Source organism: Vombatus ursinus, unplaced genomic scaffold (genome assembly GCF_900497805.2).
Source record: "Vombatus ursinus unplaced genomic scaffold, bare-nosed wombat genome assembly UNPS02014830.1, whole genome shotgun sequence".
Lineage (NCBI taxonomy): Eukaryota > Metazoa > Chordata > Mammalia > Diprotodontia > Vombatidae > Vombatus > Vombatus ursinus.
Window position 1 is genome coordinate 27,288,660 of NW_020954608.1, and position 12,134 is coordinate 27,300,793.

General features: G+C 36.7%; 1 protein-coding gene across 6 annotated transcripts in view; it reads left to right on the plus strand.

Moving 5' to 3' along the window:
- FAM107B (family with sequence similarity 107 member B) overlaps positions 1 to 12,134 on the plus strand; it is a 313,216-nt gene that overhangs the window by 282,900 nt on the left and 18,182 nt on the right. For 5 of the 6 annotated variants that reach the window (XM_027838744.1, XM_027838749.1, XM_027838746.1 and 2 more), the window contains one exon: positions 11,906 to 12,089. In XM_027838744.1, the coding sequence (XP_027694545.1) occupies positions 11,906 to 12,089 (184 nt within the window). Of the gene's footprint in view, positions 1 to 8,001; positions 8,018 to 10,210; positions 10,303 to 11,905; positions 12,090 to 12,134 lie in introns of those variants that run through there. The other variant, XM_027838745.1, reaches the window with a different exon arrangement.

Consider the following 12,134-nt stretch of genomic DNA (forward strand, 5'->3'; position numbering starts at 1 on the left):
TTTGTTCTACCAGGGGTGGGGAACCTGTGGCCCTGAGGACATCTAGGGCCTCAAGTTCGGCCCTTTGACTGAATCCAAGCTATCTTTATGAACTCCCTTTGCCTATAATGATAGAAATATCCCAACTGGGTTTTGACTCAGCAAATGGGAAGCTTGCTTATTTGATTTATGTGTTTATTCTGTGCTTGATGCAGTATTGCCTACTTGACTGTTTATTTTTAACAGAAAGTAGATCTATTGCTTTGAGTTTTGTGATCCAGCCTAGAGAGGAACAAAGTAGGACCTTTTCTCTGAAAGAACATCTGGTCCCACCTTGCTGAACTGAGGAAAAAGTTCCGAGTCACATATAACTAAGTCTAGGAAGAATGAGGACTGACCTGGATGGCAGCATTCAGAAAGGACCAAAATTTCCATGACTGTACTCCGGTGTAAGTTTCCTTTGCTTAAGTGGATTCAGGTAGTTTCCTGGGAAAGGGCCCTAAATTCTTTGAGTTTATTATTTTAAAATCACTCTAAGCTTATCTCATTCAGGTAATTATAAACTGGGATAGCACAGGCTAATTAGCAGATATAGCCTGGTTTGATTTGTGGGTCTCTCTTTTGCCCATTTTATACAAAGGTGTATTACAAGGTCAGAACCTCTTTGGCCACAGGTGCCACGTGGAGGCTGGCTGCTCAAGCTGGCCTTTTTTTTGCCTTTTGGGTTTGTATTCATTTGTGTTTGATTTAGGTCTGTGAGCCTCATTTGCTATAGGTATGAGACAAGTTTTACCAGGAAGTCCTGGACTTGTAGGAATGTCAGGTCTCTAAGTGCAAAAATGTATTCTGCTTATTTTAGTAAAAAAATGTTAAGAATTAGCCATCAGACAGGAAATTAATACTTGGCTTAAGGGCATCTGTAGAATTTTGTTGTCTCATCAACCACCTGTTGTCAATTGGTAATCCTATAACAGCTTCAGAAGGATATTGAGTAATTTGTGGACTGAATAAATATGTCCATGTTTATATTTTTTCAAGCTTATGTAGGTGCTATTTGTGATTTAATAAAATACAGATTCATTTTTTTAAAAAAAGTACAATGTAGGGTACTGTAGTTTATGTGGTGAAGCGGAAAGGTTATTGGATTTGTAGGACCAAAGACCTAGTCTGGCTTTTTGACCTTGGGCAGGTCAGTACCTCTCTGGTTCCACTTCAAACATTTGTAAAATAAAGGTGTTATATTAGATGTCTTCTAAGCTTTCTTCCAGTAAAGTTCTATAAGATTATAATTAAATTGATCTGGTTCTTTTATTGTTGTTTTTTTTTTTTTTTTTTTTTTTGGTAACCATATTCCATCATTCCCTAGTGCTTCCCCCCTCCCCACCTTGTTTTTAATTCTACTTCTGCATTCCTTCCAGATTATCTTGGACACTCAGCTTAGACAGTGAGGGCCTGACGATTCATATTTGATTTTGCTTTTTTGTTACTTTAAAAAAAGTCTGGTTTTTAGAAATTTTTTTAAAAAATAGCATGGTGCCTTGGGGAAGAATAGTAAACTCTTCTCCCTAAAAAAATATTGTGACTTTGAGGTGGGAAGGAAAAGGAGTTTGAATGTACTATATTTGTTGGCTTCATTTGCCAGTTTCCATGACTTGTCCTCGTCATTGTCACTGGATATTCCATGTATAGGCGTGCCTTTTTAATAAAAAAAATTTAAACATGTAGGTAGAACATTAATTAGAAGAGTAGAGAGGCTTCAGCCTAAATACCAAATGATGTAACAGTAAAACTGCATGATATACAGGGTAGTGACAATTACAGAAAACTCAGCTATTGCTATTGTCCCCTTAATGCTACCTTTCTATTGTCATACTGGAAAATACTCTACCCAGAATTCTAAAATCAGGTCTTGTCCTCGCTTGCTTCTGATGAGCTCTTTTCCACTGTTGGATGGGCATTATAATTCCCAGGTAAGGAGCTTGGGGAAGTGAAGATGAATTGTAAGATTTGATCATGTTTTAAACGCATAGAAAGTTTAAGCATGTTAATATCCAGCAAAGTTATGTGAAATGTGTTTCATAGATTGTTTTATAAAACTATCTTATTAGTTAAGGTATCATTGGAAGATTCAGGTCAAGAGCCTAGCCCAGGTTCTTTGTCACCACTAAATTATTTATTGACCATATTCTGTTAGGTATTGTACAACTATGCCTTAGTATAGAAGAAACATCATATACTCTCAGAAATTTTAATTTTTTTCCTCTTCCCTATCTATCCTGTCTTTCTTCTCTCTGTCTCTCTTTTAATATATAGATATATACAAATTAGATATAAATCAATGGTAGAGGACAGAGGAAGGTATCAGAAGAAAGACTTCGTTTAGAAGACAACACACGGACTAAACCTTGAAAGAGTCTAGTGATTCTAAGAGTTGGAGTTGAGAATAGAGTATATTCTAGGCATATACAGATTGAGTATAAAAGATCGAGCCTTTATTTTATTTTTAAGAGAATATTTAAAAAATTTTCCCCATTAACATTTTTATTTAAAGTTTTGAGTTCCAAATTCTATCCTTCCCTCCCCTCCCTTCTCCCTGAAACAGTAAGAAATCAGATATAGGTCATATATGTTCAATTATGTAAAACATTTCCATATTGGTCATTTTTGTACGGATTTATCATTTATTAGATTACTACAGTGATTTGCTATAATGTAATTTGTACCTAATCCATTCTACTGATCCACTACTCTATTTGATGATTACCACTTTATAATATAGTTTGAGATCCGATACAGCTAGATCACCTTCTTTTACATTTTTTTTCATTGATTCCCTTGATATCATTGAGCTTCCAGATGAATTTTGTTGTTATTTTTTCTAGCTCTATAAAATAATTTTTGATAGTTTGGTATGGCACCAAATAAATAGATTAATTTCGGTAGAATTGTCACTTTTATTATATTGGCTTGGATATATTGGATTAATTTTTTCCAATAATTTTATTTTTATTTTCAAAAATACATTTTGATACCTTTTGTCTTTAAATCAAAGTCATTTTAAACCCTTCCTTGACATAAAGAAAGATAATTAAGCAAAAATATGCACTGATTGAACCTGATAATGTGGTATATACAGTGTTTTGCCCACTAGACCTCCTCCTCTCATGAGGGGAAGAATTCTGTGAAACCTTCATTGGTTTCTCTATTATTCAGTTTTATTAACTTTCCAGTAGTGCTTTACTGAAGAGTTCCACTTCTGTTTATAATCTTGTAGATGTTCTCTATATTGTTCTCTTTGTTCTGCTTATTTTGTTCTGTATAATTTTGTACAGATTTTCCTATGTTTCTCAGAATTCCTCATTTCTTACTGCACAGTAATATTCCATTCCATTCATAGTCCACATTTTTTAAGCCATTCCTTAGTTGGTGGACACCCATTTTTGTTTGTTGTTGTTGTTGCTACCCAAAGAGTGCTGCCGTGAGTAATTTGGTGTATATTAGACCATTGTTTCTGTCTGACTTCCTTGGTGTATATACCTAGTAGTGAGATCACAGGATCAGTGTAATCACTTTCTTGCCTAATTCTCAGTTAAGATCCAGACTAGCTAGACTATTTCACAGTACCCCTTACAGTTCATTAGAAGTCCTGTCGACCTATCTACAGGAGCTTTTTGACATGGTACTGACATGGTCAGTTCCGTGCTTTAGAAATACCTCTGGCAGCTATAGAGAAGATAGATAGAAGAAGGAGAAAGGTGAAGCATGAAAACTAATTAATAGGCTATCACAGGATTCCATGATATACTATGTGAGTTGAGGGAAAAGGGAGATAGATACAAGGTCCACTGGGAATGTTGGTGATGTGAGACTGGCTCTCAGGAGAGAAAGCAGGGCAGGAAATGTGGGTGTCACCACAGGAGGCTGTGTGCAAAGTCCTGGACCAAGTGGGGAACCTGTGGCCCTCTGGGTCTTCAAGTGTGACCCTTTGCCTGAATCCAAATTTCACAGAACAAATCTCCTTAATAAAAGGATTTGTTCTGTAAAACTTTCAAGGCCGCAGGTTCCCCACTTCTGGGGCTATGGAGTCTGGAGTGACCTGGGTTCTAATCCTATTTCTGGCTTTATGATTATAGAAACTTGGTTTCTCTGAACCTTAATTTCCTGATCTGTAAAGTGGGGATAATGACAACCTATAGGATCAGAAAAAGTTTTTTATATATATGTATATACATATATATGTATGTATGTATGTATGTATGTATATATATATTTATCATATGCCAGGAGTCCAGAGTAAGTACTGTGGAAGTTCAAGGGAGAGAACGGTATTTTGCAGTACTTTACAGTTAGGGTATAGGAAAGAATCAGGGAAGGTTTGATTAACTATTTCATTAATGGTATCTGAAGAGTCTAGCAAGGAATTAATCTGTTACTTATCAGGCATTTATTTAGTGCCTACTATGTACACTTAATGGGAGGCAGCAAGTACAAGAGGAATATCTCCTGGATCAGGCCTATTCAATTCTTGATAAACCAAGGGCGAGAGTTATTGATGGCATCTTTCAAACCGAACGTGTTATTTAACTTTTTATGAGACCTGTGGCTTCAGTGTAGAGTGAGGAACTTCCTCTACCAATCAAGTCTGTACCTCTTCTGCAGTTTATCTTCTTGGTTGCCTGGAGTACTGTAATATTAGGTCTAGATCAGGCAGCCAATTTTTGTTGGAGGTGGGAAGTTAACTCAGGCATTTCTGATTACAAGGTTAGCATTCTATCACCTTTTCCGTTCTGCTTCTCAGAAGATTTTATTAAGTATATGAAATAATTCAGTTCCACAAACATTTATTGAATACATACTATGTATAAGGCATTGTGCTAGACAATAGGGATATAAAGACAAAAAAATTAAACACTCTGCCCTCAGGGAGCTTAAATTCACTGTGAGTACACAACATATAACACAAATAAACACAAAACATATAAAATGTAATGCATTAATAATCTCCTGTAATTTCAAGTGAAGTTCGAAAGGAGAAAGGTGAAAGACTGACTTAATGATACCTTAGGTAAGGGATGGAGGTGAGGACCTGGGTGTGCATTCCAGATAAGTACAAGGAGGCTCAGAGATAGAATGTACTGTTATGTGAACAGCCATCAGGCCAGTTGCACTGGAACAGAGAACAACTATTCTTCCCACACACAGACACACACTCAAACTAGTTGAAGGACTCTCTGATATCTGGTAAGAGGAGTTCTGGCAGCTCTTATAGTCCTAAATATTAGTCCTAAAAAATCATAACTAAATGCCTTAACTGACAGCTGAAAGGTTAAAGGTAGGAAGAATGTGCAAGCATCAGGAGCATAGCTAATATTTAATCTTAAAGTTGGTTCAGCTGTGGTTTCTTTCCATGTAACTTTGATAGGGTTTTCATACAATTTACACAGGAAAGAGCCGGTAAAGATCCTTGACTCCTGGAGTTCTTAACCTTTTTTGTATCGTGGACTCCCTTGGTAAGTCCTTTCAATCATATGGGCCCCTTCTCAGAATGTTTTTAATACATAAACTAAAGTACATAGAATTACAAATGAAACCAATTCTATTGAAATAGATTTATCAAAAGCATATATGTATTTAAGTTTATAGACCCCACCTAGGCTAAGCTCCTGCTTTAGTCCAACTGCCTTATTTTACAGACATGCACAGAGGGGAAGTAACTTTCCCAAGGGTACATAGCTAGTTAAGTAAGTGGTAGAACTGGAATTTGAACCTTGGTTTTCTGACTACAGTTCCCATGTTCTTTCTGTTACAATATGCTGCTGCAGCAGCAATACCTGAAACATCTTTTATTCCAAAATATATTAGTTCCTTTTATAAAACATCTCTGAGTTGTATAATGTTGTCCTATAATGCAAATTCACTAATATGGTTTAGGGAACAGGTTGAGAAATTATACTACCACTATTCTTAAGTAGGGAGGTATACTTACCTGTACAGCTAGTGCCACCTACTGGCCAATGACATAGCATCTCAGCTACCTCTCTAACTGGCTTATGTCCAGCAGTCAGGACTGTGCCTTCTGTTTATTTTAAGGGTTTCTCCCTTTATTTTCATCCCTTGAACTTTAAATTTGTGATGCATCTGCAAAGGTACATATTGTGGGGAGGTAGTAAATGCCTTTGATATTTTCCCAGGCATGTCAGCCTTTGGCATTTACACAGAAGTTTATTTGCCAAGTGCTTTGCATTTATTTCTGTTAGATGTTATTTCTATGTAAATAGAGATTTGGAGAATATCTGAGGGACTTGCCTGGAGGAATGGTTTGTGCATGCTTAAAGCTTGCTTTTTGTACTCCTGTCCTTATACTGTCTATGTAGGATCAGACCCTTCTTCTGGTAAGGGAAGGGAGAGCAATGGTTAGCTTTAAGCATGGTCCTGTGGATCATATGTCCAGTGCCCATGAGTCAGGAAACGATGGCAGTTGCAGCGTCCATAATAGTGTTTTTTAGTTTCAGACAGGTTCTCTGAATTTGTAGTTCTGCGTTACAGGATAAAAAGTCAAATAGTTAGGACTCATGGATATTAGGGCCAGAAGACTGTCAGATGAAATCATTTCAGGTTAACATGTCAGTACCTACTGTGTGCAGAGGGTACTATGCTCCTCCCAGTAGATGGGAGAGAAATGCTAGGGTATCTGCCTTCCTAGAGCTTCCCTGTTTGAACAGAGATATTAGAGAAACACTATTTCTTTCCATCTTCATAGGATCATAGACTTAGAACTGGAAAGCTTATCCCCCAAATCTAGAGAGGTGATGTGATTTGTCCTTTATTCATAGACATCTTTTTTTTTTTTTTTGTGAGGCAATTGGGGTTAAGTGACTTGCCCAAGGTCACACAGCTAGTACGTGTCAAGTGTTTGGTCTGAGGCCGGATTTTGAACTCAAGTCCTCCTGACTTCAGGGCCGGTGCTCTATCCATGCTCTACCTAGCTGCCCCTATCCATAGGCATCTTTAAGCAGCTTGGAAGAAGCTAGTGCTAGAGTACCCACCTTACATAAGAAGTATCATAAATCTAAAGTAGGAAGAAACCTCGGAGGTCATCTAATCCAACTTCATTTTACAAATAATGAAATTCACATCTACTTAAATTACTCACTAGGGTCCTAAGTGACTTGTCCTAGGTAAAGGTCGGAGGATTGGAATCGAGGTCCTCTGACTCTAGAGCCAGCGCTCACTCTTCTGTTGTGAGGGAAATGATGATAGGATCTGGAGGATTTCCTTTCTTCTTCAGTGTTTATATGCCTCGGGTTTGAAAACTTAGTTATGTAACTAATGTATATCCAGGGATAGTACTGCTAGTGTCTTTTCTTTTAGAGCCCCAATTGGACACCACAATGTGGACCAAGTTTCTTTGAAAGAATACTGTGGAAGTACTTGTAACTAACCACAAGCCCTTCAGTTCAGAAATCTAAAAATATGGAATTTTTACAAAAAGATCTTTTGATTGGTTAGAGTAGATTTAGAACATGTTGGGCCTGTTCAAACTATAAAGTTTCATGAGAGTGTTAAAAAGTGATTTAAGCATTAGTACTTCTGTGTAGTATCATTTCTAAGTCTAGGCAGATGGGAGAATTGTGATCTTCTCCTGCTGATTCTGATTTTAAATCTCGTGATTTTTACATTTTCATTGTAATACAGATAAAACTTAGTAAATCCTTAGCTTTTATGGCCCTGTCCAGCTGAGTTCTTGATTGGTGTAAAATAAAGTATTTGTTTCCTTAATGTAGTTGGGAAATTCATCACCACGAATGCTATTTTCCTTGTGAAGTAAAGAACACAAAAAATCCAGTGGCAGGAGCTGGAGGTGGAGCTGGAATGCACCTTTTGAAAATGAATACATAAAGCAAAGAAACAATACTTACTCTTAAGGGTAGGATTTCCTTATCCTCCAGGAAATAGAAGTTGAAGATTTGCCTTTAGTGATTGAATGAACTGAGTCTGATGACAGCGTTTTCCTTGAGCAGCTCTTCAAAGATTTTCGGTAAGATTAGAAATCAGCCCTAAGTTTTGGATTTTATGACTGAAGGTTTGGCATGTAAAGTATGTAGCAGGTTTGGACAATCTGAACACATTTTGGCTAATTTTCCTTGGTACTCCTAATAAACTGTTTGCTCGATTAAAAACATTTTTCTTGCATGCCATGCAAATTACTTGCCTCTGACAAAATACTCTTTCTTGTTTGCCCCCATTCAAACCCCTTTCACCCTATTCTCTCTTTTGCTATCTTTCTCACTAGATTCTTAGTTGAAGAAACCTAATTTCCCTCTTTGTATTTTATAAATTAAAGTTTTAGGTTTATTTTGTAGCTATTGCATGTCAGGTATTAAATTTGGCCACATGCTACCCCTAGTGTTAAGTATTGGGTTAAATAGAAAGAGCTCTGGAAGGGGCTTTAGAGATTATTTAAATCTATTATCTACATTCTGTTAAATTCTATTAAATTTAAAATGGATAAAAGAAAGTTTACATTAAGTAACTTTTTCAAAATCATAGAGGAAATTAGTAATTTAGTACTAGAAGACAAGTCGTCTGCATCCCAGACTGAAGTTAGTAATTCATGATGCATTACCACTACCTTATAGTATTTAAGGCAGAGTTTATATTTGTAAAAGGATTTTTTATGAAGCAATCACATTTGTATGTAGAAAAAAGATGGTGGTGGGACATATTCACAGCTTTTTTGTAATGAGTACTTAAGAGAGAAAAATGGCCTTGGCATAAAGAAGGGAAATGTTATAGTGTTATAACTCCTTAAGCAATGTAGTGAGAGAAGGGAATGACTGCAGGGGAGCAGAAGTCTGTGACTTCTTAAGTTATATGGCGCTTACAACTCAGATAACTCATTTCCAGCAAATGCAGATTGCCTCTATTACCAAAAAAAAAAGTCCATTTCAATAACCATCCAGACCTGTGTATGGGAATGATAATGGAGGTAAGACAGCTCCATGATGTACCCACATGACCACGGAGAGACCTGTGTGGCATGGGGAGTACTTGGCTGGAGTCTCGTACGTCTGCCTTGTAATCCTTATACAGTTCCTGCTTGTAATACTTAGTGCTTTGTGACTAATGGCAGCTCACTTGGTGTTCTCCTATGTAAAATAGGGATAATACCTGACTGGGTTGTTGTGAGGAACCAATAAGATTATCTATCTGAAGCGCTCAGCTATTCTTATAATACATAATACCAACATATTTATACTGCTACATTAAAAAGAGATAGTTGTATGACAGTCTGACATACATCAGTCAGTAAAGGAATTATGATTGAGATCCTGGGTAGTTGTGCATTTGTTTACTTTTTGTCCCCTGTTATCAGACTGAATCTGGAACATCATCTGTCTTGGCTGTCTTGGCTGCATCTTCCTTTATTTGAGTAGAAGAAACCCAGCCTTTTTTGGAATTATATTATGTGTGCTTTGAAATGATTAACCAGATTGTAACTGCTGTTATTTTTTATGTACATCTATAATAGAATAAAGGTGCTTATGATATATTTTAACTGCTAATGAAGATGGTACTTTTGGTATGTTAGGGTGAGAACAGGATCATTCTGTATTGAGGCAACACATACAACTGGGGATGATTGTGAGTAATTCACTTGTTCAAGGTTTGCAAATAGTTGAAAGTTTTGGTATAGTGGGCTTTCTAAGAAGACAGTGTTTGCATCTAAGACAGGTTGTGTTTAAGATATTTAGTATATAATTTTAGTAGTGAGTTCTCAGTGTTGTTTGATTGAATTTAGTGTTATTACAGCTAATACCTCAATAGTTTCAAATGTGTTATCTTTTCATATATAAATACATTTCTAAAAAATTACTTTGCATGCTTTATATGAAGATTTATATACACTTTGTTTTCACAACTTTTTAGTGTTTTTTAACAGTCCAGTTCAGTCTTGCTTTAAATCTTATGTTGGTGGCAGTACATAATCTGGGAATTATTTTCCCTAATTTTGTAGGAAATTTTGAAAAATGTTTTAATACTTTGTTTTTGATAACTTACTTGGGAGATTTTAAAACGCCATATAACTGATCTCTGGGGTTTGGAAATTATACCTGAGAAAACGGTTGAATTAAATTAGTTTTAAGTCCCTTAGTTCAGCATTTCTCATTCAAAGCATCAACAGTGCATGATGTATTGTGAAAATCTGATTGATGTAACTTTCTTGCAGTTCCAGCTACTTCTCAGAGAAGAGCTACCTTTTCCATGGTTTCATCACCATGTGTGGGAGCGTACTGCTGTTGTCATGAACAGGCGTACAAGGTGTGCTTTGTCAAATTTAGAATTGTAGGAGTTATGCTGTGGAAGTACTAACCCAGTGAGTTGATTGGGACAAAAAAGGGAGAACAGAGTCTGACTTCCATCAATAACTTTGTTTATCATTCTACTGACCTCCTGACAGAGGTGATGGATTCAGATGCAGGCTCTGACATATTTTTTGGATATGGTCAGTGCATGATTTATTTTGCTTGACTATGCATATTAGTTATAAGAATTTTGCTTTTTTTTCTCTCAAGGACAGGGGAGGGAGAACAAAATACTCTTTTGAAAAAATTTATTTAAAAAAGAAAAGTATGACCATAAATTACGAATCATTAAAGGATACTCAGTTTCTTTGACAATATCTTTGTTAACTAAAATGTTCCACTATAAACTTAAAAATGTTTAAATTTTAATGTTTTTTAAAAAAACATTTTGTTTATGTTGGATGTGACCATACCATTATAAGGGTGACCCTATCTTCATTTTACAAATGAAAAAGTTGAGCTATTGTGAGGTTATCAAAAGCCTAAATGTGTAAGCCAGTATGTTTGCTCTTGGAAGTATATTTCCTTAAGGGTGTTTGTTGCTCATTGCTTCTCAAACTTTGAAGTATTTTGAATGTTGGTTGTTGTTGTTGTTTGGCCTTCTTACTGGAAGAGGACCGTGACATTAGGGAAGTGATGCCGTGACATGCAAGTGAAGTGGATTTAAGTGAAGGAGGATTGTGCAAAGTCACCAGCCTCACTTTTTCCTATTGAAGTGGCCAGAGAACCAAGGGAGCTATATTCCCCTTTAGAGACAGATAGCCTGCATTATGTTAGCGGTTTTATCACAGTGCATTAAGTTTTCCTTGGGGAGGGGTAGGATGTTGAAAATCAAAGAATCTGATAGAAGGGACCTAAGTGGTCATATCTAGACAGACCATGGATGGATGAAGTATTGAGAAACTTTTTCTCAGATCTCCTCTGGGAGTACCAGAATTGCATCAGCCTCAATGAGTGTTTCATCAGTTTAAAGAACTTGCTTCTTCCACCACATAGTACAGCATCCCATCTTTATCTTATTAAATAAATTATAGAGTTGGCTGAGGCTTGTACAGGTTAAAGTAATTTGCCCAGGAACACTCAGCTTATGTCTGTGGTGGGATTTGAACCTAAGTCATTTCTATTCAGAAGACAAGCAACTGTGGTGTAATGTTAAAGTGCTGGCTTCAGAACCAGAAAGACTTGGGTCCAAGTCCAGTCTCTGACACTTAACCTTTCAGTTGGCCTTGAGGTGGCTTGTTTGACACCTGCTTTAGGTAGGTAAAAAAGGTGCAGGTATGATAATGGATATAGCCAGGAGCTCCAGCGTGTGATGGTGAGTCATCCGTCCCGAAACTTTAATCAAAGAATACAACTCTTCTTCTTGAGACCTTTCAGCCATCAAACAGTAGTTAGCACATCCTTTTCCACCCCTTTCCCTATATCTTGCAAAGCAAAAAAATTTTTATAAATGGAAGAATGGCCTTAATTGTTCGTATATGTTAATATGACATTTTACACATCCCTGTTTGTATGAAAATCTGTGAAAATGCTTACAACTGTTTTTCTTTCTGTTACAGATACTACAGTTGAGGATCCTGAACTAAAAGATTCCACTCTCCTTCCAAAAAGTATCATGGCTGAACCTGACTACATAGAGGATGACAATCCTGAATTAATCAAGCCTCAGAAATTAATCAATCCTGTCAAAATTTCCCGGAACCATCAAGATCTTCACAGAGAACTTCTGATGAATCAGAAAAGGTGAGTTGATCTCTGAACCTATGGGGGGGGGGGGGGGGGGGGGGG